This window comes from Balaenoptera borealis, assembly GCF_965194805.1.
Source record: "Balaenoptera borealis genome assembly, chromosome: 10".
Lineage (NCBI taxonomy): Eukaryota > Metazoa > Chordata > Mammalia > Artiodactyla > Balaenopteridae > Balaenoptera > Balaenoptera borealis.
The window spans coordinates 117,897,429-117,920,907 of record NC_138874.1 but is presented as its reverse complement, the minus strand read 5'-3'; the positions used below and the strand labels follow the sequence as shown (position 1 = coordinate 117,920,907).

The following is a 23,479-nucleotide window of genomic DNA, read 5'->3' as shown; positions in this document are numbered from 1 at the left end:
CATGAGTTGGTGGGCATTTGGGTGTTTTCTCACTTCTTGGCTATTAAGAATAATGCTGCTATAAACAATCATGTACAAGTTTTTGTGTAGACACATTTTCACTTCTCTTGGGCATATACCTAGGAGTGGAATTGCTGGGTCATATGGTTACTCTATGTTTAACCTTTTGAAGAACTGCCAGACTTTCCAAAGTGACTGCATCATTTTACATTCCCACCGGCACTGTATGAGGGTTCCAATTTCTCCACGTCCTCACAACATTTACCTATCTTTTTTGACTATAGCCATCCTAGTAGGTGTGAAGTGGTATCTCATGATACAGCTGATTTGCGTTTCCCTAGTGACTAACAATGTTGAGCATCTTTTTGTGTGCTTATCAGCCATTTGTATATCTTCATTGTAGAAATGTCCGTTCATCCTCTGCTCATTTTCTAATTGTCTTTTTATTACTGAGTTTGTGAAAATTAATAAAGGGAAACCTCATTTAAAATGGAGTTGGGAGGCCAGCAGAGGGAGCTCTCAGGCAGGTACCTTTTTTTATTTTTATTTTTATTTTATTTATTTTTGGCTGCGTTGGGTCTTCGCTGGTGTGCGTGGGTTTTCTCTAGTTGCGGCGAGCAGGGGCTACTCTTCGTTGCGGTGCACGGGCTTCTCATTGCGGTGGCTTCCCTTGTTGTGGAGCACGGGCTTCAGTAGTTGTGGCACACGGGCTCAGCAGTTGTGGCGCATGGGCATAGTTGCTCCGCAGCATGTGGGATCTTCCCGGACCAGGGCTCGAACCCGTGTCCCCTGCATCGGCAGGCAGATTCTTAACCACTGCGCCACCAGGGAAGCCCAGGCAGGTACCTCTTGACTGTCAATTACAGACCTAAGGAGAAGGATCACCAACAGGAAAGAGATTCACTGCATCTCTTACAGGAAAATGACGGCCCCAGCTGCCAGGCCAACGAGAACCTGTCATCACCCTGAACTCTCATTTTCCTCCAATTGACTTTTCTTCAAAACAACCCCTCCCAACTTCCTCCCTTTTCTCTATAGAGAAAAATGGTAAAATAACTGGCTGTTTTATTTTTTAGGTTAGCAAGTTGAAAGTATTCTTTATATATTCTAGACACAAGACCCTTATCAGATCTATGATTTGCAAGATTTTTTTCTCTCATTCTGTGGGGTGGCTTTTCACTTTCTTCAATGTATCCTCTGAAACACAAAAGTTTTTAATTTTGGTGAAGTCCAATTTATATATTTTTTTCTTTTGTCACTTGTGCTTTCGTCCCTAAATTACTTCATGAAGGATAGCAGCCACCTGACCTCAACACCAGCCCTGGGGGGTTAGGAAAAAACTTCCTTTACGTTGGAGCCATTTCCCTTTGGGTACCTGTCACAGTACTGCAGCCCATACTAAGACAGAGGCTCCTTTGGTAAAGAGTTTTGGTAATCTGTTTCTCTTTGCATGAAAATGTCTTTAGTCTATCCTCAGCCCTGAAATAAAGTTTTGCTAAGTAGTCAATTCTGATTTGGATTTTATTATTTACCTGAAAATATCCGTTTTGCTCTTCATTTGTAGATGACTTCTTTCTTTTTTTTTTTTTTTTGGCCACCCCACGCAGCTTGTGGGATCTTAGTTCCCTGATCAAGGATGGAACCCCGGGCCCCAGCAGTGAAAGCATCCTAACCACTGGACCTCCAGGGAATTCCCATGTAGGTGATCTTTTTATCTCCACCCTTGAATTTGCAGAACTTGGGCACGAATACAAACGGAGGCCAATAATATGAGCCTAAACATTTGAAATTTATAAATCAAAGTAATTTAAATAAATGATTTCACTGTTAAAGTTTAATTACATCTTATTTTATACAAATAAAACTATTCACAGTCTAGTGTTCAATAGATACCAAGTTACCAGTGTAAAGAGTGTTATGCTGCACTCGTGTTATATCTAGACCTATAAATACATACATTTCAGAGTGATATGAATTGTTTAATGTTGCAAAATGTTCCTCAGCCACCTCGTGCAGCTGCTATGAATAATACTGCACACACTTCATGAGCACCGGGACCACGAAATGGGACAGGAAGAGAAATAAGAAGGTAGATGTTTGCCACAGTGCTTAGCAATGAAAAAATCAGTTACGTGATGCCTCTAAAAGGAACCATTTTGTTAATAACTTATCTTTTCCTTGTCTAAGCACTTACTTCTGCCTCTCAACTCCTTCCCACACTGCTTAGCAGTATTATCTCTGATTTCTCCGTGCTATTGAAACCAAGGCCCCCTAAAACCGAGTTCCCTTACTGAGTTCATGATTCATCTCTCCACCCAAAACTTTATTCCCTTTTTTGTTCCCTCTGACCTCAATCCTGTGCTAACTGAACACTAATCAACCAGAGTCAGGTGACTAAGATGGCTGCTGTCGCTAATGTACTAAAATTGCCTTGTAGACATCATGGTTAATGTACAAACTCAGGTTGTTTCTCCAGGGCAAGATGAGCTCACAGACCCCCCCAGCCATGGACTGCCTGGCCTGAGAATGTAAACCAGAGACAGCCTGACTCCTGAAACTAGATTCAGAAATGTCACAGAAATGTCACAAAACGATGACGAATCCCAGCCTCTTTCTTTGTTCCCCATTTTAAAAAATCCCCTAACTCAAAGACCAAGTTGGTCGGAGGCTTATCTGAGCTGGTCTGAGTGGATCTGAGGCTTGTCTCCCACTCCTTTGCTTGGTGTCCTATAAACACCCGCTGTCAAGAGTCTGGCTTTCTGCGCGGATTACAACTGCACGTTGCCCTGAGGGCTGACTTCAGGTCACAGGTGTATCCGCCCAGCTCTAGCGAGCTCCAGTCTACCCGTCCTCAGCACGTTTGGCTTTCCATGCCCCACAGCCACTGCCTCCAGCTGCGAGTCCGCGACCCAGCTGTGGCTCGAGGCGCAGTCACCCGGGTGCGGGGACGACCCGCTTGCCCCGCACCCAGACACACGCCGTTTTCCGGAAACGGCGGGAAGAGCCAAAGGCCAAGGGCACTGCCCGGGCCTAAAGAACAGAGGCGGCGCAGGCCGGCGGACAGCTCCGCCAGGAGCCCGGCGGGCCAGCACCCCGGGCCTGCGCACTCGAGAGGCCTCCCGGCGGTCCCTCCCGACCACGAGGGCGTCCCGGCCGGCCCCGAGCGGTCACACCCCGGGCTCGGGCTGCGGCGCGCGGTCCCCGCGTGTTTCCACCCCCACGGCTCGGCCGGCCCGGAGGGTTTGCTCTCAGGTCTTCAGGGCTACTTCCTACGACTTGGGGTCCGCCAAAGGCGGCGCGGACCAGGGGACGGACCTGCACCTGAACCTCCACCCCTCGTCCCCGCCCCGGCCCCTCCTCCTGGACACCGGTCCCCCTCCCCCCGCACCCTGACCCCTGTCCCCATACCCTGACCTTCGCTCCTAAACCTTAGGCCCGTCGCCCGACCACTTCCGCCGCCCGGCTGATCTCGCGAGACCTGCGAGGTCTCGCGATGCTTGCCCGTAGGCGGGGCGGGCCCTGACTGGCGCGGCCGGGGGGCGGCTCCGCGGGAGGGGGGGCGGCCAGAGCGACGTGTCGTCACGCAAGAGCCATGGCCGCCCTGCGCGCCCTGCAGCCCAGCGTCCGCGCCCTGCTGGGCACTTGGCCCGGCTGCCCCGCGCCGCGCTCCTTCGCCTCGAGTGAGTGCGGGGCCGAGGGGGGCGGGCCCGCGGTGGGGGTCCTCCGGGCCCTCATCCCTGGGCCGGACCCCTCCCAGCACCTGCTGCCTGAGCTCGCGGAGCCCTGGGGTCACTACGGTCTCAACTCCGGGGACTCGGGACGGAGTGCCAAGACCTCTGGCCATTTCAGCTTTCGGTGTGAAAGTCCTCAGACTTTAAGAGAACGTGCGGTTAGCGCCTCTGCAATTGGAAAGGGTCGCACGTGCTGTCCTGCAGTGCCTCCTGCCCAGGCCTCCCCATGTCCACTGCTTCTCCCCGGGTGTGTCCTTCAGGTTCTGCCCCACCCCAGCCAGCGGGGCGCCCCTCCCCCTCTCTCCTGAGCGCACTCGCCACCCCCCCCGCATTTTGCAGGAACTCTTGGCCATGTCGATGTCGCTGGGAAAGAATCTCTGCGGCCTCTTCCTTCACCTGTGTGTCCACTTGACCTAGCTACCAAGTCGTGTGGGTTTTACCTGAGTTCTCTTGGACCACCCGCTTCTGCGTCCTGGCCTGTACCCAGCCATCATTCCTGGTCTTGTATGCGACAGGCATGCTGCCTTTACACGTGTGGTTTCAGTCACTTCCCCACAAGCGCATGGATAGGTACCGTGATCCCTGATTCCCCATTCAAGGAAGCCGCCACCTTGGCTAACCTTCTTCTCCAGGTCACTGCTGGCCCCAGCTCTGAGCGGGCTGCCCCCCCCCCCCAGGCCCTGGCAGTTGCCCTTTGCCTGTGTGCCTCCCACCAGACTGTCCACCCAGCAGGGCTGGAACTCTGTTCTGTTTGCAGCTTAATTGCCCTCACCTAGTTGGCGTTTGTTTAAAGAAGGCGTTTCCTCATCCCTTGTTTCTACAGGATCCCAGGCTGTCTCTAGTGCGCGTTCTGGGAAGCGCCGACCAAGGCATTCAGGAGAAGGAAGGCTGCTCTTCATTGCTGGGTTTTTTTTAACTTAAGGAAGTGTTTCAGCATCCGCAAAAGCAGAGAGCACTGTAAAAGCCACCCATGCAGCCGCAAACTGCATGATGCAGCCACCAGGGACTGAGCAGGGGCCCTCAGGGGTCCTGTCAGGGTCACTCTGTCCACTGACGGGTGCATCTCCCCGGTTTGGTGCCTCCGTGAGCGGAAATCCCCTTTTCCCCCTCCCCCCAGGCGCAGCCTTTGAATACATCATCACAGCCAAGAAGGGGAAGAACAGCAACGTGGGGTTGGTCCAGCTGAACCGCCCCAAGGCACTCAACGCGCTCTGCGATGGCCTGATCGAGGAGCTCAACCAGGCGCTGCAGGCCTTCGAGGAGGACCCGGCTGTGGGGGCCATCGTCCTCACGGGCGGGGAGAAGGCGTTTGCAGGTGAGGTGGGCAGTGTGGTGGCAGGCTGCCCAGGTGTGCGGTTGCACCTGTGGCGTGAGGCAGGCAGCCTTACACCTCCGTGAATGCATCAGGAAGATTCTGCGACTTGGGGGTTTATTTACGTAAAGCGGACCAAACCCCAGGCTGCTTGGAGGGCCCCCTCTGATGTTTAATGTTGAGTGTGCTCCGCCAGCAAAACCAGTCTGTTCAGGGGCAGTCACGTCTCGGGTGCGAGTGACTAGTGAGTGAGCCCCGCGTCTTCTGAGTCCCCCTCCGCTCTGTTTCCTGTCCGCATCCCTCTGCCTCACCTCCATCAGCTCGTATCACAGCGTGTTGCACTGTCCCCCCTGCCCAGCTGTGTGTCCACGTGGCCGTCCCCTGCAACCCTTGGTGCCTGCTGGCGGGGCACACTCAGTAGCTACCTGTTGGTGTGCGGTCTCTGCTCTGGTAACTGGGACCTCATTTCCACCCCAGCTGGAGCCGACATCAAGGAAATGCAGAATCTAACGTTCCAGGACTGTTACTCCAGCAAGTTCTTGAGCCACTGGGACCGACTCACCTGGGTCAAGAAGCCAGTCATAGCTGCTGTCAACGGCTACGCCGTGAGTGTCCGCCCATGCCCCCTCCTTGCACTCAGAACACCTGAAGGAATTGTACTGTGTGTGTGCAGCAGAACTGATTTTTATCTGGGGGAGACCTGAGTCTCGTTCCCAGGCTCGCAGGCCTTTTCTGAGCAGTGATGCTGAAGAGCCAAGAACTGTAGAGGGAGGACGTGTTTCAGCATCTGCTGTGTCAGTGGGGATTCAGCTGCTGGGCTTCGGATGCCTTTGTTAGTAAAGTCCCCCCAGTCCTGAGGCTCCGCGGGAGTGCTCTTCCCCCACTGCAACGTTCAGGGCACGCGTGTTGGCTCTCTGTGCAGTTTTGATGACTTTCCAACCTGCACTGCCCTGTAAACTAACCTCTTTCACTACTGTTGAAAGCTCTGCGTCCCCTGTTTGGTCCATCGGGGTCTCCTATAGGTGCCTGGACAGCTCAGAGGTGCTGGGACTGGTTGTGGCCTGTAGAGAAGCCAGGAGGGCGTTTGAACTCACAATTCCTTAGTAAAGCTCCCTTGGGGTGAGCGGGTCAGCGGGCAGAGTTTATGGCTGTCGGTTCTCCCCCTCCTGGCTGCCTTCGAGCCCCCACGGCAGAGAGTGGAGTGGTCACGACAGACACTGTAGGACCTGCAAAGCCACAAGCATTTGCTGTCTGGTCCTTTACAGAAAGTTTGCTGACATCAACTGTGTAGGTAGTTTGTGGGAACAGTTAACTAACTTTGCATCTCTGTGTTAATCTTTGCTGTACCCTAGACTGTGTTTCACTTCAATAGAAAATTCAAATAAGCAAATAGAGTGATTTTTGACTGGGTTCCTCCGTGGTACCTCGTGTTGTCTTGCAGCTCGGTGGTGGCTGTGAACTTGCTATGATGTGTGACATCATTTATGCTGGAGAGAAAGCCCAGTTTGGGCAGCCAGAGATCCTCATAGGAACCATCCCAGGTAAAGACTGATGGTAGCTTTGGCATCGGTTCTTCAAGTCATCGTCCACAATCTGCCCACGTCTTGGGGGCATTTGGGCTGTTCCAGTGTCAGACAAAAGCACGTGGGGCTGTCGTGTGAGCCTGGATGGTGGCTTCCTGTCTGCACACTAAGGTTACGTGGGCACAGCAGCGCTGAGAGCAGCCTGGGGGCCTCGGAGCTGTGCCGGCTCCTCTGGAGTGGCCGCGTCCCTTGCCCGACACGAATAGGAAAGGCTGGCCGCACGGTGCATTCTAACCGCAGTGAGTCTTGCTCATGAGCCACATCTGCGCTGGATCTTTATCGGTCAGCAGCTCAGAGAAAAGAACACAGGGACCACGGGCCAACACTGAGAGCTCACGTATCGGTGGCCAGAGCGAGTCCCGTGGGCTCACCCAGGTTCAGAGCAGGGAATCAGGTCCCCCGTGGGCAGGGCGACAGGAACAGTGGGCCAACAGTGACGCCTCTGCCCCTCGGTCCACCTGACGAGGACTCCGGGCTGTGTCCCCACAGGGTCTCTGCCCTGGGTGTAGAGCCTGGAGCCCAGGGCCTCTCCCGAGCCAGCTGGGCTGGGCAGGGAGCAGCCGTGGGGTCAGGAGAGGGTGTCTGGGGTCAGCTGAGGGTGACCACCAGGGTCTTCCCATCCCAGTGCCTGAGGTCTCCACTGCATTGAGGCAGTGTCCGAGTCTGCTGGACTGTGGGTGCCCCCCTCAGGTGGCTCCTTGGCTCGCTCTGGCAGCCCTGGGGTTCACCATGGGCGGATGACCGGGCAGACCACTCTCTTTCCAGCTGGAGGCCATGGAGTGAGCAGGAGGGGGCGGGCAGCGGGGCCCGGGGAGGCGGGAGCCCGGAAGAGAGGGGCACGTTCAGAGCCCTGGGATGGGGGGGCCTTGCGTCATCCCACACCTGGAGCGGAGCAAGCTGTGCTCAGAGGCCGCCCCCAGCTGCCCTCTGGGTTGGGTTGGGTCAGGGTCTGGGGCCCTGGGCCGCGAGCTCCGTGTGTCCGTCCATAGTCTGACTCCTGCATGAGAGGTACTGGTGCAGGGGACCCAGGGCACCAGGCGGGGGGGGCCCGAGTGTGGAAAGGAGCCTCCCCTGTGGAGTCTCGGGCCTCCCCCGGCTTCCCCACCTGCTGGACGCCTGGGTTCTGCCCACCCACCCCACCCAAGGGGCCCATCTTCAGCCCCGGGGCACTTGGGGACAGCACGTCTGTGCACCCTGGCCGCAGAGCCAGCCGCGCCCAGCAGCCCTCTGCCCCGCAGGTGCAGGGGGCACCCAGAGACTGACCCGTGCCGTCGGAAAGTCACTGGCCATGGAGATGGTCCTCACTGGTGACCGGATCTCAGCCCAGGAGGCCAAGCAAGCAGGTACGGGCCACAGCCGCCCGTGGAGCTGCCCCCTCAGGAAGCTGAGTGGAGGGGGGAGGGCTGCGTCCAGGGGCTCCCACCGGTGATCAGCAGAGAGCTTTCCCGTGTCCTGGGATCCCAGGAGACTCACTGCCTTTGTTTTCTTATTTGAAATACCACATGCTCAAAGGAGCGACTGAGGCATGCATGCAGGTTAAAGAGCAATAGTGAAACCGCCCCGCTTCCCAGAGCCAGCGTGAGCAACAGGGTCTCCGAGACCCTCCGCAGGCATGCCCTCTCCTGGACCCGCAGTGACCTGTGACTGTAAGAGCCCAGTGACCGCAGCAGCCAAGGATGGCGGCCCTACCACGGGGCACCGTGGACCTTTCCTGTGTCCCTGCTGCCTTGTCGGCACCCAGAGGCCTGTGCTGTGGCTTAGAGAACGAGAACCAGCTGTTTCCACGTGTTGTTTACCTTTTTGTGTTTTAGGTCTTGTAAGCAAAATTTTTCCTGTTGAGACACTGGTGGAAGAAGCTGTAAAGTGTGCAGAAAAAATTGCCAGCAACTCTAAAATTGTAACAGCGATGGCCAAAGAATCAGTGAATGCAGGTAGGGAGGAGAGTGGAGAAGGCCGCACAGTAGTTGTGAGGCTTGACAATTTGGGGTCAGGATTATGCATCTTAACCGGTCTGGACAAAAATTGTTAGGGTTCTTGGTATTTCGATTTTGGCTCTTCGTAGACTTCTAGTTTCTAGTTGCTCGCTCACAAACTCTGTTGAAATGGCCTGAGCTCCCCTTGGAAGCAGGACCCGAGAACAGGGCCAGCCTGGGGAACAGGTGGCAGGGGGCTGGCACTGGCGTGCAGGGGAAGCCCGGGAAGGGTCGCCTGGGGAACCTGGGAGGAAGAGGCTCCTCTCGGCCAGCAGCTCCGCCCATCTGTCGGGATGAGCTGGGGGCAGAGAGCGTGTCCCGGCTGTCGCTGTGGACTGGGCGTCCTCTCTCTGCCGGCGGGGCAGCTCTGACCGGCCCTCCTCAGAATCGCTTGACTGTTAACATGGCGATTTGTTCTCAGCGTTGGAGTGAGGCTGTCCCTTTGCTCCATGTTGCCTGTCAAGAGGACGGTGAGCTGGGACAGCCGTGTGTGCCCGCGGCGAGCCGCTCTGCCCCCCGTCTCTGCTCACCGGCCTCCCGGGCCCCCGGCCTCGGCCAAAGCGTTCACACAGGCACGAGCGTGTGGGGCAATGCAGCAGGGGAGGGGACGTGCCGCAAGGCCCAAGGCACCTGTCACCTTGGCTGGGCGCTGGCCGCGGGGACCCAGCTACAGGTGCCGCCAAGGAAACACTTCCGCGAGCCTCGCACCTGAATCACCTCCACTGCAAAGATGGCCCGGGACTCACTCTGTTCTGCACAGAGTTCTGTTTTCTGGGTGTTGTCCTTAATTATTTGTCGTGCTTTTTGAGTTCAGTGTCGTGGGCTTCCTCAGCCCTCTCATGACTGGACAGAGTTTGCCGTCCCATCTTCCATCCAGGTCCCCGTGCAGGACACTGGGAGGCCGGGAGCAGTATTCACTGGGCGTCTCGGCTGGGATGGTGCATTTGAGCAGGGAGGCTGTACTTTAAACGTCGGTGAAGTCAAAGTCCACATCAGTCCCCGAGGGTGTTTCCTGTCTCCACAAAAAAGTTCTGCGTTCCCACATCTGGCATCTCAGCTCCTAACTTCAGGGTTTTCTTTTTCAGCTTTTGAAATGACATTAACAGAGGGCATTAAGTTGGAGAAGAAACTCTTCTATTCAACTTTTGCTACCGTAAGTAAGCCTCATGCACGTGGAGAATCACACACGGTCCAGCCATAGACGCTCCTGGCATTTCCTTATAGGTTTTATCACTAAATACTATTTCTCTTTGGTCAGAACTCTTAGCTTCCCCTGTAGCTGGAGCACATGTGTTCTATCACTGAGCATTGATTTTTTTTCAAGTAAGTACAGTGTGTGGAAGTTCAAAAGTACAGAAACCTACACAGGGTTATTTCCTGTTGCAAAAGATCTTACAAATTGCACCCTTAAACAGCAACTCCTGTATTTAAAATGCAATCCATTTACTCATAATTTTCCTAGATTGTTCCAGTTACTTGGAATGGGGCTCGAATGTATTATAATACTGAAATCTGAAGCCTTGGAGCATTATTTTCTAGGATATCTGCCAGTAACTCAAACGAAATCATCCTCTTAGTAGTCATTAAAACTGATCTTTTATTATCAGAAAGTCATATCTAGGTGTTTTATAAAAGAACGATTAAAAATGGCTTTAGCTCTTGAGGAAGTGCGGGTGCGTGTGTGCACATGTGTGTGATTGCATGCATGTGTGCATATGTGCACACAGCGGAAGGTATGCAGAGGTAGAGCTTGGTTTCTCGTGTCCTGCTTCCTGACCCTCAGGACACCGCTGACCTAGAGCACGACTAAATCCAGGTCATGATTTGGTGAATGACCCAAGTACATGCCTCTGAGGTTCTCTGTAGATGGGAGTTTATTCGACTCATAGGTTAGTGGTTCCTGAATGACCATCACAAAGGCGGGGCGGGGGTGTTTAGTGGAAAAATACCCATTCCCAAGCCGGCCCTGGGAATTGGGATCATTCACAGTTTTCGAGGGGATCCCGCCGCAGGACCCGGTGAGTGGACGGCCGAGGGCAGGGAGGAGCCCGGCAGGCAGTGAGCAGCCCTGACACAGGCAAAGCCTCGCACCCGGACTCCATGCAGAGTGACCATCCACCTCTGCCTTTCCCCTTCTCTCGCCAGGAAGACCGGAAAGAAGGGATGTCCGCGTTCGTGGAGAAGAGAAAGGCCAACTTCAAAGACCAGTGAGAGCTGGCTGCCTCAGCCCCTCGAGTTAAAGAGGAAAATCACGGCCTGGCAGCTTCACAAGCAAATAAACCCTTCGCTTTCAAACGCAGTGTCAGTGACACACAGCTTCTCTCCAGCTGTGAGGGGCCCTGGGGGGCTGTGTGGGCTCTTGCCCCACCGAGTAGCAGGTGGCCTTCACCCGGCTCTCACGAGGACCCCCAGCTTGGTCGCGGTATCGTTTGCAGCCGGTGGACGTGGCCGCTCAGGGGGATGGCCTCGCTGCTGGGCCTTTAAAGAGATGTGCTCTTCACTAAATGACAAACTTCAGGTCACATCATGTCTTTCTTTTAGTTACCGCTAGATTTGAATGTTCTGTCACTTTTTCAAAACTTTTGTTTGTCATTCTCAGTAACAACATTCAAACAGAACAAGGTTCTTAAAGTAAGGCACCCACATCCCACTCCGAGGGCGACCACTGTTCACAGGTTCGTGGCTTTCAAGATGTCTTTCTGTGCCCACGTGCGTGAACACATGCTCCCGTGTGAAATTCAGTTTTCTTTGTACAAAAATGGTTCTGCGTGTACACGTTTCTGCAGGGTGCACCGATCACCTTCTGCTTCTGTCACACAAGTGCACCCTATTCTTTTGTTTGACTAGCATTTTTCTTCATTTTACCCATTTTTAAATGTACATTTTAGCAGCATTCAGTGTATTCACAGTGTTCTTCATCTCCAGACTGTTTCATCACCCCAGACAGAAACCTTACGCCTTCAACACTAACTCCCTACTCCAGCCCCAAGCCCTGGGGACCTCTATTCCACTTTCTTTCTGTCGCTGGATTTAATATAATATTTCCAGGGTCCATCAGGTTGTAGCACTAACAGTTTCATTTCGTTTCATGGCTGAATACTGTTCCTACTAGCATTCTTTTCAGTGGCCTTGAAATATTTCATGACGTGTGTATGTTGTGATCTGCTTATTCGCGTGGTGTTGATTGTTTAGACCGTGTCCAGGTTCTTGTTTCAGAGCCGTCGTGGCGACGGTGCAGCGAACGTTCCCTGCACAAATCCTTGCATTTCAGCTCGAGTGCGTCTGGAAGGGAGGGCTGCACTGAGGGGCTGGGCTACTGGGGGCCGAGGCTCCCAGATGGTGTGAGGACTGCTCGTGTCGGAACACCTGGGGCGTCGGTTTAAAATGCATGTTCCCAGACCTGGCGCAGGATTAGTGCCCTTTGCTGTGGGAGGACGTAGAGTTTACACACCAAGGTTCCTCTGGTGGCCTCATCCCTGGGAGGGCCAGCTGCGTCCCCCGGGTCACCGTGCAGTGTCAGGCACCTCGCAGGACCCTGGGTGAATGAGTGACCGAGGTATCGGGAAACACCTCTGCCCCGACCAGACGTCTGCCGTTTAATCCGCAGGTCACAGCCCAGCTCGGAACTCTAAACCCTCCATTTTACACCAGCTTCTTGAGCAGGTGTCCAGGGGGAGAGTCGTATGAGTCCTGGAGCACGGGATGAAGGCCCTTGTCCCCCTGCTGCCTGGGAGGGCTGCACGGGTGAAGGGGGCAGTCGCTGGCCTGGGTCAGGGCCCCCCAGCCTCAGAATGTCCTCAGACTCTCCAAGGTGAGGCCAAAACAGCTGCACCTCTGGGAGCGGACGCCAGCACCATGAGGATCCCCCTGGCTCTTGGTGCGGTGCCCACGGCAACGCAGCTGCAGGTGAACAGACGGCCAGGTGAGGGGTGAGCTCTGCTGGCTTCGTTGTGCCCCCACCCCCACCCCATCAGTCTTGCTGTGCAGAGAGAGTCTCACCTGTCGGGCATGATGGGTGCCGCTCAGAACCCAGGGCAGAGCTCTGCCTAAGCAAGGGCTCCACGGTGAGACGTGCACCTGCCTGTCCTGGGAATGGGGCCTCAGAGCCCTCCTCCGGGAGCCGCCACCCGGCGAAGGCCTGAGCACGTGGTACAGGCGTTTCCTCCACCTTGTCCTGCAGCCAGACATGGGCAGGTAGCCTGTTGACCAGCCTGCCCAGCGGAGGTTTCTTCATGTGGGATTGCAGTCGTGGCCTTGGGCAGGGCTGGGCCCAGAGTGTGTACCCTCCCCCTACCCAGGACCCATGCTGAACACCCAAGAGAGACCCACCTGCATCTGAGGAAGAGCTGAGATGGCTGGTGGAGCTCTGGCCGCCCAGCACCTTTGATGACTCGCCCTTATGCTCTGGTCATATTTGCACAGCTGGGGGCGGGGGCCCAAAAAGAATTGCTCTGCTGATGGTCTGCCCGGGGGGATTACCTCTGCAGTCTCCTCCCAGGCCCTGTCATTCTGCTGTGTGTGCCGTGGTCAGGAGTTTGAGAAGGGCGCAGTGGTTCTATTACGTGACAAGACCCTCCCCAGACAGCAGACACTGAGTTCTGATGGAGTCGCCCTTGAACGGTGGGCAAGGGAGTAGGTACAAGGGGACCCTGAGATCAGGCTTTCCCCTGGGGTCAGGAAGGCCGGGCCCAGCCGGGCGGTCTTCATGGCAGGAGAGGTGGGAACCCCATTTATTAAAGCTGTGTAACCGGGGTTTGCACTAGTGACATACCATCTAGAATGAACAAGCAGAGGTATGTGCAGGAGAAAACCTTAAAGTTGAGAAAGTCCGTGCATTAGTTTAATTTTTCACACGCGTTGGGCGGTGACCTTCATAATTGATTCCGAGCAACGGAGCCCCGAGTGCTGGGAGGCCAGTTGTGAGGGGCCCGTCCGAGACTCGCGGGTACCCTTGTCTCAGCGGCTCAGCCGGAAGCCGAGAAAGGGCTCGACATGGAACCTGCACATGAGAGTGTGTGTGTCTCAAAGGTCTGTACCCACAGGGTCATTTGGGTTCCAGAGCGTGGCAGGGACGGGGCCCCACCCCCGGGCCCAGGGAACAGGATCTTGTCTTCAGGCTGTGTGGTGGCCCCGGGCTTGGGGGAGACTGGGGACCGTGCAGTGGTGTGACTGTGTGCTTTGCTGTGGGTGACGGGGTTGAAGACGAACCCCAGCGGGACTTCGAGGACCGCAAGCCCCAGGGAGCCCTCCACTCCCTCTTGAGTTAATTGACCTCCGGCCCCATATTGTTTTGGGGTTATGATTTGTTTTTGAAGCTGAGACCTTTCATTCTCATCTCTCTGTATAAAATTGGCTTTTCCCTCTTATATTCCTACCAAAGAGATAAGCTTCAGGGAATGTTGACTTCAAGTCTCTCCACTCAGGTTTTGGAGTAGAAACGGCTCACACTGGGTGGGATTGACCACTGTGGGCGGCCTGAGTGTGCGCCCTGCTCACCACCTCCCTGGGCAGCTTCCTTGACCAGCGAGGCTCCCCAGGGCCGGGCAGTGGACGTGGGTTGTCTGTTGACTTCAGGTTCTCTGCCATCTTTCACGTACAGAACTTCCGCAGGAGCTGCCAGGCCTCCGGGCATGTCACCGCAGGGCTGAGGGTCCATTTGGGAATGAGGTGGGAGGGGGCGGGCTCCGAGGGGAGAGAGCCTGGCCTGTCCCGGCTCCGGGTTGGGCTGTTTCCTGCGGCACAGGCAGCAGTAAGTACTCGGGTGGCTGGCAGGCAAACCGGGCAGCCCTGTAAGGAGGGCCAGAGCGTGGAGGCCTGAGAGCCAGCTGGCCTGAGCGAGACCCCGTTTGCAGGCTGGGCAGTGGAGTTAGGTTTTGGGTTCTTAAGTGGTGGTATGATCGGGCCGGTGCAGGCAGGGGCATCTGCACTGGGGTCTGCACTCAAGCCTGCATGTGTGGAGCGGGGTAGAGAGAGAGCAGACACAGGGTTGAAGGCCAAGGGCAGTGTCAGCAGGGCTTTTGGTGACATCTCGGCAGGGCACAGGAGCCACCTGCATTAGTCAGCTACCGCTGCATAATAAATTATCCCTAAACTTGGTGGCTTTAAGGAGCAACCATCAGTTCTCCTTTCTCAGTTTGTATGGGTGAGGAATCCAGACAGGCCACCATGGGTCAGCTTGTCTCCGCTGCACAAAGCCTGGGGCCTCAGCTGGAGCCCCGCCTGAGCACTCGCTCCCTGGCCTGGTGGTTGATGGAGCATCACTGGGTGAGCTGTGGGCCACACGCCCCCTGGAGGGCTCACCACGTTCATTCCCTCGGCTTCCTGCCAGTACTGTGTCTGCGTTCCCAGTGTCAGAAGTTCATAAAAAACAGAAGTAAAACCAACAAAGTGCTTAGGTAGAGATGAGTAAAAGTGTGCTGTGCACACACCAGACAGTTTGCAAACCAGGAGCGCTCAAACCAAAACATGGAAGGAGGCTGGGAGGATGTTGTTACAAAGCGGCGTACATAGCGTGAGGGCAGTGATTCTTACAGCGATTGGTTACAAGATTCGAAGTTTCTTAAATGAAAGAGAGTTGGCTAGTGGTTACCTCATGCCAATTGGGGGAACTATTTAAGTTTTGCTTATGATTTTCAGAGGCATAAGCAAGAACTGTCCCAGGTCAAGTTGACCTTTCTTGTCCTGCAAAATAAGCTAAATTAAATTGTGCTTGTCTAACTGGTTTTGTCTCCTCGGGGGATTTTTCTCGGTTGCATTTGATTTTAACACCAGGGCACGTGTTCTGAAGAGAGAATCAGGAGGAAGCCATACTGCCTTTTTTTTTTTTTTTTTTTTTTGGGCTGTGGTGGGTCTTCGTTGCTGTGCGCGGGCTTTCTCTAGTTGTGGCGAGCGGGGGCTACTCTTCATTGCGGTGCCTGGGCTTCTCATTGCAGCTGCTTCTCTTGTTGCGGAGCACAGGCTCTAGGCGGGCGGGCTTAGTTGCTCCACGGCATGTGGGATCTTCCTGGACCAGGGCTCGAACCCGTGTCCCCTGCATTGGCAGGAGGATTCGTAACCACTGTGCCACCAGGGAAGTCCCACCATACTGCCTTTTATGACCTGCCCCCAGAAGCCAGGCAGCAGCATGTCCAGCATTCTATTGGAGGCAGTTACAAAGGTCTACCTGGTTCAAGGAAGGGGACAAACCCACCTCAGGGGAGGCACACCACTCACTGTGGCGTGTCAGATACAACATGGCGGCGGTGCTGCCATTTTGGAAAAACACAATCATACCTGTCGACTGAAATAAATGCATAACCTAAAAATTGAGAATTATGCTTTATTCGGCGGACTTGCTGAGGACTTAAGCCCAGGATACAGCCTCTCAGCTCTCAGGGACTGTTCCGAAGAGGTAAGGGAGTGTAAGCAGACAGGGCAGGGGGTCCCTGGAGACAGAGAACCAGGAATGGCTTTCTGGACATACGAGAACCCGTTTTGGCCTATGCCATTTTGTGATCTGAGCCTGGCCCCCGTGCTTGCCCTTGAACAGGTCTCAGTAATCAGTGATGTTAAGCGAACAGAGGAACACAGGGACAGAGAAAAGGCAGTGATAAAGCAGAGTCCTAGTTCCTCCTCAAGGGATAAACATAATAATATACCTTGAGTTGTGCAGGAACTAAGGTCCCTACCCAGGTGGAGGGTGGAATGGTGATGTTGACCATCCTGACTTAAATCAACGAAGACTTGACTCTGCCGACCTGACCTTTGCCCCAATTTTATGCTAAATTCTCTGCTCAAGCCCCTTCCTGAATATGCATGTGCCCTTAGCTTAAAACTTCCCCAGTTTTGCTGGTGGGGAGACACTGCTTTGGGAAAGATCCCCGGTGTTCTCCTTACTTGCTGTGATAAATTCTTCCTTCTCCCGATCTTTATTGGCTTGGTTGTGTCTTTCGGCTCAACACCTACCGAGCGGTGAAGCCAGTTTTCGGGTAACAGGAGGAGCCAGTATGTACAGGAGTTTTTGCAAACAAAACAAGACAAAAAAACAGGTAGTCTGAACAGCAAAAGATTACTGCTAATTAAAGAAAACCAGACATCTCAAGTTAATGAATTTAGTGCTTTCCTATGTATGGGAAGATGCAAGATGTATGGGCTCCTTGAAATCATTCCTTTTATATGCACCTCAGCTGGCCAGCTGAAGGTGATCTCTCCCCCCCAAAATCAAGACACCTAGTGTTGGGGGGCGTGGGGGGGGGATGGGGGGTCCTGTGGAGCCCAGGCTGCTGGGGCCCCTACGGGCAGTCAGAGCACTGCTTCCCTGGGCAGGGGTGTGGCACCCTAGCCAGGTACCTGAGGGGTCTCAGCAGGCTGACGCCTGGAAGACAGCGTAGGGGTGCTCTCAGCACACCGTCTTGGCCCGGAGCTCACACCCACCTGCCCTCAGGGTCCTTCCAGTGTGAACAGTGTTGGGTGAAGGAGTAAGTCCTCCCCGTGCCGCCACCCAGCCCTCCCCACCCCAGGCCACCACGGACCCTGCGGGCTGGAGGGGGTGGAGGACGAGTCCCCAAGGCCTGGGGGCCGAATGGGGGCTGGAGAGGAGGCCTTCACGCACGTAGGGCGCTGGGGAGCTCCAACACAAACACACGCGGGTGCCCGGGTCCTGGACCTGGCGGGGAAAGCGAGGCCTCGAAAGGCAGCGCCTGCGGGGCTGGGCTGGGGTCGACCCCGCCCCGAGGCGGCCCACGCAACCCCAAGTCCTCTGCACTCCGCTCGGGACCCTCCTTTCAGGCCACGCCCATCGCCCACCGGGCCCCGCCCCTATATGCCACCCGCCCCCTCTGGCCCCTCGCCTCCCCTCCAGGATCCGCCCCACACGCGGCCCCGCCCTCCCCGGCCCCACCCCTCGTAGCCGCCCCGCCCTCTCAGGCCCAGCCAGCATGGTGGTGCTGAAGGGCGTCCCCGCGCTGCTGTCCCCCGAGCTACGCCCTGGCGCGGATGGGGCACGGAGATGAGATCGGTGAGCGCGGCGAGGGCAGAGCTTCGGGGAGATCCACCCCCCGGGGGCAGAAGTCGGGCGGGGCCCCTGGTCCTGGGTGGGGCCATTGCTTTGGCCGCCCTCGCTCCCTTAAGGAAACTGAGGCCTGCCTGGGCGGTCACGAAGACGATGGCCCTTGGTCCGAGAGGGGCTGTGTCCGGCACATCCGGTTCCTCCCCCAGCCCGGGTGTGCGGGGCCACGGGCGGCCAAGTCCACGCCCCGCCTCAGGCCCTGTGTGCCGCTCCTACTCCAGTCCCCTCCCCACACGGCCCCCAAGGGGCCACCACCGCCTGCGCCTGGGCTGTCCCCTAACGTTTGCAGCGGTTTCTCTTTTCCTGAGGCTGTGGGCCTGGACCGGGCTGCGTGGCCGGACGCTGGGGGGGACTCCGGGCAGCCTTCGGGTGACACCTGCAGTTCCTCCTACGTCTGGGGCTCCCTCGCCTCCCCTCTCTCGGACGGGAAGGGAGGGGCAGTGGGCGTGTCCTAACGCGTCTGACCGGCGACCCTGGGTCTGCGCCCAAGCCCGCGGCGGGCTGCGCGGACCCACCGCGGATGTCTAACCGTGCTGGCTGCTCAGTTCTTGCGGACATGAACTTCCCCACCGCCTCGATCTGCAGGTGTGGCCCAGAGGAGATCCGTGCCGACTGTGAGCCCCACCTTCTGCAGGCCGGGGTGGGGAGGGTGGGCTGTCATCCGGCCTCTGGGCTGCCCAGGTGCTGCAGCTCTGCTCCTGCCCCCACCAATTCCTCAATAACCCACAAGTGACCCAGGAAATCTCAGTGCCAGGACCCTCAAGATTCTCCCTGCAGCCCCCAGCCCCCAGAAGTGAGCCTGGGCCTCCTGCTCCATCTCACACACCACTTGGTGTCTTCTTACAAATGGGGAAACTAAGACCTGGCACCTTCTTGGCTGGCTGAGCAGTGGTTCCTGGCCCAGGTCAGGTGTTCAGCCTTTACTCTGCTCTAGAATCCCAGCACTCGTGACCTGGCCCCAAAGGTTCCAGGTGTCCGCACACTCCGTCTCTTAAGACCCTCTCATCCCCACAGGGGCCAGTGGGAGGTGAGGCTGGGAGAGGCCTGGAGCCAGGTCCAGAGAGGGGTTAGCAGTCCTGAGGGTAACGGGGGCCGTGGGCTGGGCTCGGGCTGTGCCTGGACGCCCCCACCCCCAGCAACGTTGTGAGGCAGGAACACGACTCTCCCTGCAGAGTTCAGGCCACTGAAGGCACAGAGATATGAAATGTGGGGTAAACGCAGCCCCCTGGACAGGGCGCTCCCGACCTGGTGGCCCCGGCTTCCACCCCTGCTCAGGGAGCTGAGCCCACTGTGCCTCAGTTTACACCTTGGGCCAGGTAACCCGAGGTGCTCTCCTCCCTTTCCGCAGGGTGGGCCATGGAAAGGCCCAAATGGTGGAAGAGAAGGAGGGCATAAGTAAATCGCGGTGCAGCCCCCAGAAGTGACACACACACCCTGGCAAACAAGCAGTTAGCATTCAGCGTCCAATATACAGAAAAGTCTAACCTTGTTGAAACGAGGGAAAAAAGGCAGAAGGAAATGCACTCCGACAGTAGCAGGGTTTCCTTTGCGTAGTAAGATTACAGCCGGTTCTTCTTCTTCGTGGGCTTCTGTATTTCCTGGTTTTGTACAATGAGCACGCATTAGTTTAATAATCAGAAACCAACTTTCGGGAGAGCAGGGGCCCTTGGAGCCAAGTGGGGCAGGTCTGGGGGCGGCCTGGGGCAAGAGGGGCCTCCTTCCAGACCCCACTGTCCTCGTCACAAGGAGGTCATCTCCAGGGCCTTCTGGGTTCAAGAGGTGGCCCAGGTGCCCCTCCTGGTGGACGAGTGTTTGAGGGTCACCACCAACAACCCGTGTGGTAGAGTGAAGGGGGATGGGCAGGGCCAAGACAGTGACAGGTGCCGTGGCCAGGGCGGGGAGACACCAATGTGACCTCAATAAGTGTCACCCCACGGGCAGCAGGTGGCCGGGTGGGAGAGGGCGGCGTCTGAGGCCGGCACTCTGCCCTCAGGCCTGGGCATCCCTCAGCGCCTGGGGGCTGTGCTGCAGCTGCTACCACTGGACAGCTACGCGGAGGGGCCGGTGAGGCTGCTCTGGGCCTCAGTTTACCCTTTGCAGGAACTCAGGGGGACCACTTGCCTTGGGTAGGGGGGAGGACCCGTGTCCCCAAACACCCCTGAGCCTGATCAGAGGAGCCCTGAACTGTCACCCAACAAGGGGTCCTGGAGGCACCCCGGGCAGGGGTCAGTGGGCCACAGAGCAGACCCCCTCTGTCTCCAGGCTGTGGCCATGGAGCTGGTGCCCAGCGACATGGAGAGGGGCCTGCAGACCCCAGTGTGGACAAGCTACCAGCCCATCCTCTCCAGGGCCGGTTGTGCGGTGAGCCTGAGACCCCCACCAAGAAAGGGGTCAGGGATCCTCTGTGCCTCCTTGGGGTCCCGAGAGAAGTGAAAGACGGGCCCCCCCGAACCCTGCACCATGGTCGTGCGGGCTCCTACCCGGGGGTATGGCCACCCCTTGCCCCGGCCTCCCTGCTCCCTTCCAGGACCCTGACCTATCTCTGCCTGGGGGTCCTCACCCACCCCAGCCTGTCCGAGCGGAGCCAGGGGAAAACGGGGAACCCCTGGCCCCCGTCTGTGGTCAGAGGCCTGGCCCGATGCTGCCTGTCACCCCCCACCCTTCAAGGGGCCGGGCCTGTCCTCCCGGGACCACCCACCAGCAGGTCTTGGGCAGGACCTTCCTGAAGAGAGGACCCGGGGTTCCTGTCCTTGACAGCAGCCCCACCCCGACCCCCAGGGCAGCTCAGATTCAAGGGCCCCAGGCAGGTGGCCACCACAGCCCCTGTGCCCCTATCCGCCCAGCCCTCGCAGGTCAGGAGCCCAGCATCCTGGGGACCCCAGCCTGGAGAATCGGCTGATGCCCCACTGGGCCTGGGGCCCTCAATGGTCCCCCCTTGCCTTCCAGAGCCCCCTGGCCACGATAGAGAGATTTGAGTTTTATAAGCGGACCAGAAAGGCTTTTGCTGTTGTGACAACTGGGTGAGCTCTGGCTGGACCCGCTGGGTCCACTGGGTCCTCCTGGGTCTGGCTGGGTCCGGCTGCATCTGGGCCGAGCCTGGGGCCCTACCCCTTCCCACTGCAGAGCCCTCCCCACCCTCTGCTCAGCCCCTGCCCCGGTGGAGACTAGATGCCCCACGGGGAATGGGAGAGCCGAGGGATTTGCTGAAAGTGCGCAGGGTGGGTGGCAGAGCAGGGCTCTGGGCACCGCAGTCCCCTCCATCCCAGCTCGGCTCTCAGCCTGCTCCTCATGCAGGGAGGCGGCCCTCTACGGAAACCTCATCCTCAAGAAGGGGGTGCTGGCCCCCGATGCCCTGTTCCAGGCCTGTTGAAGACCACCCGCCCAGAGAGGGATCTGGAACCCTGAGCCTGATGCCGCCACCAGCAGGCGTGTCCAGCGGCAGATGAACTGGCCTGGCCCTGCCTGGCAGCGCTCAGAGCTCACCCAGCCAGGGGCTCCAGGGGCCCAGCGGGTCCTGGGTGGGCCTCTGCTGACCAGGGCTGGCGTTACCCCAGTTCAGAAAAATGATGGAAAAGTGTAGTGACTTGCCAACATACAGTCCAAAGGTTTAAACAGGAGCTCCGTCTTCACTCACAAAGGCCTGTTTGGTGCTGAGTGCAGCGGCGGCGGTGGGCTCCCTGGAGGGCAGACCCCACCCACTCTCGGTGAACCCTCAGGTGGGAAGTAAGGCCTCCCTCCTCCCGATAGGTTTGGGTCACCTGACTTGGCAAGTCCCTGGGTTTGGGATGAGAGTTCACACAGGTCGAGAGGCTCGCGTGGGGAGATCGCACAGAGGGCCCGGGCAGGGGCCTGGGTGATGCAGCACACGGCAGGGGCCTGGAGGTGGGTGCATCAGCTACCCAGGCAGCCCTGAGTGGGCTGCAGTCACTAAGGTGGCCCTTGAAGAGGGGGCCAGGGCTGTTCCTTCAGCCCCACAGGCAGGAGGGCAGGTGGCAGAGGCTGGTCTGGAGCCTCCGGGGGCTGACCACACCGTCAGCTGGGGTGGGGGGCGCTGGGCCCTGTGCCTGTGTTCCCTCGCTCTGGTGGTTGAGCGCCTACTGAATACGCATGAGCCCGAGTGGGCCTGGGGATGGCCGGGGCGGCAGGTAGAGGACAGGAGGACGCGAGGCTCCCAGGCAAAGGGGGCCTGCGAGGTTGCGACGGCTTCCCAGCACGTTCTCAAACTGGGTCTCCCGGGGTGGGCGGGGTTCCCACTGGCCATTGCACAGGATCCCTCCCTGAGGGCCCTCTCCCTGCTCCTCCAGACCTTCTCACAGCACGTGGGCGTGGGAGCTGGGATGACCAGGGATCCCCAGGGCTCAGGGGAGGCTCCCATGGTCAGGACCAGGGGCTGGTGGGCCTGGAAGGCAGACAGGTCCACTGGGCGGAGGTCTGGGGCTCAGCCTGGGGAAGGGACCACGTTCTGGGCCCGCCACTGCCAGGGCTAATCTCTGATCCCTGACCCCACGGCCAGCCACTTCCAGCGACACACGGGCCTCTCCTGAAACAGCTTTATCAAGGTTGAATTGACACGCAGTAAGTAAGCTGTTCACGTTTAAAGCATTCAGTTAAATTCGTTTGGGTGTTGGACCAGCACCTCCATCCCCCCCCCTTCCCTGCCCCCACTGGTCCGCCCCCCTCCCTGCTGGTCAGTGTGCATTTTGCAGAACTCCGTGTAGGTGGAAGGCCGTGCATGCCGTCTGCGTGCTCGCGGTGGGGTGGGGTGTAGAGCGGGAGTTTGCTGCACGCACTGCTGTGTTCCATCCAGGCAGCTCTTGGGGGGCGCTGGGTTGCTTTCAGCTCTTGGCTATTGCAGATAAGCTTGCCGCACAAGTCCGCATGGACACGAGCCTTCATTTCTGGAGTAAACACCTCTGGTCAAGGCTCGGCCGTAGGGCGTGTGTATGTGTGACTTTGTAAGAAACTCCCAAACCGTTTCCAAAGCAGCTGAGCTGGTTTACATCCCCAGCCCTGGGAATGTGCATTCCAACCCCTGGTCCTCATCCTGGCTGCTGGTCTCTCCCGTGAGCCGCTCCAAGGGGACTGTAGTGGTGAGTTCTCTGAGCGTTAATGATGTTGAACATCTTCTCATGGGTGTGTGTGCCTTCTATTTTCTTTGGTGACATGAATGGTCAATCTCTTGCCCACTTTGGCACTGGGGCGTTTAATGATTCCGGTCACCAGTTCCACTGTGTGTGGGGGGGGGTGGGGGGGGGTGGGGGGGGCTCCCCCCTCCGCCAGGCAGCCCCTCAGCACCAGCCGGTGTCCTGCAGTCCGCTTGGTTCTGACACCCCCTGCCCGGGGACGCGTCAGATCCCGCAGGTTCAGGGCTCAGTCCCACAGGACTGCCCCCCACGATACCCCCACTCCAGATGCCAGTCCCAAGTCCAGGTGGGCACCTGGGCTTCTGACCGACCGGCTGTAGATAGAGGGTTCCCATGACCCCTCCTCAGGCTCAGTTAGTTTTCTAGAGCGGCTCACAGAACTCAGGGAAACATTCACTCCCTAGATCACCGCTTATCCTAAAAGGATAGGACTCAGGACCAGCCAGGTGGACGAGGTACGGGGAGGGGCTTCCGCGCCCTCTCCAGCACCCCTCTCCCCGCACCTCCACGTGCTCACCAGCCCGAAGCTCTCCAGACCCATCCTTCTGGGTTTCTGTGGAGGCTTCACTACACAGGCTGTTTGATTCAGTCGCTGGCCACTGGCGATTGATCCAACCCCCAGCCCCTCTCCCCGCCCTGAGGTCTGGGCGTGGGGCTGGAGGTTCCAACCCTCAATTCCTGGTCGGTTCC

The 23,479-nt window shown here is 57.4% G+C and overlaps 2 protein-coding genes across 3 annotated transcripts; both read left to right on the top strand.

The window, feature by feature from the left end:
• Positions 1 to 3,521: 3,521 nt before the first annotated feature.
• Positions 3,522 to 10,894, top strand: ECHS1 (enoyl-CoA hydratase, short chain 1). Of its 2 annotated transcripts, XM_082407866.1 has the most exons (9): positions 3,550 to 3,680; positions 4,071 to 4,160; positions 4,849 to 5,046; positions 5,521 to 5,648; positions 6,485 to 6,584; positions 7,865 to 7,969; positions 8,438 to 8,557; positions 9,685 to 9,752; positions 10,745 to 10,894. In XM_082407866.1, the coding sequence occupies exons 1-9, from the start codon at positions 3,593 to 3,595 to the stop codon at positions 10,808 to 10,810; spliced, it is 963 nt and encodes a 320-aa protein (XP_082263992.1). In that variant the 5' UTR covers positions 3,550 to 3,592; the 3' UTR covers positions 10,811 to 10,894. The 2 variants fall into 2 exon arrangements, with proteins under 2 accessions (XP_082263993.1, XP_082263992.1); XM_082407867.1 differs by lacking the exon at positions 4,071 to 4,160 and having other exon boundaries at positions 3,522 to 3,680.
• A 6,620-nt stretch (positions 10,895 to 17,514) lies between these two features.
• On the top strand, positions 17,515 to 22,568 carry FUOM (fucose mutarotase; the record flags this gene model as incomplete). Its single annotated transcript, XM_082407120.1, is given in 6 exon segments — positions 17,515 to 17,555; positions 17,557 to 17,594; positions 18,191 to 18,259; positions 19,639 to 19,709; positions 19,908 to 20,006; positions 20,403 to 22,568. Coding segments are annotated over 6 exon segments (585 nt in total). The 3' UTR covers positions 20,670 to 22,568.
• Positions 22,569 to 23,479: the final 911 nt, after the last annotated feature.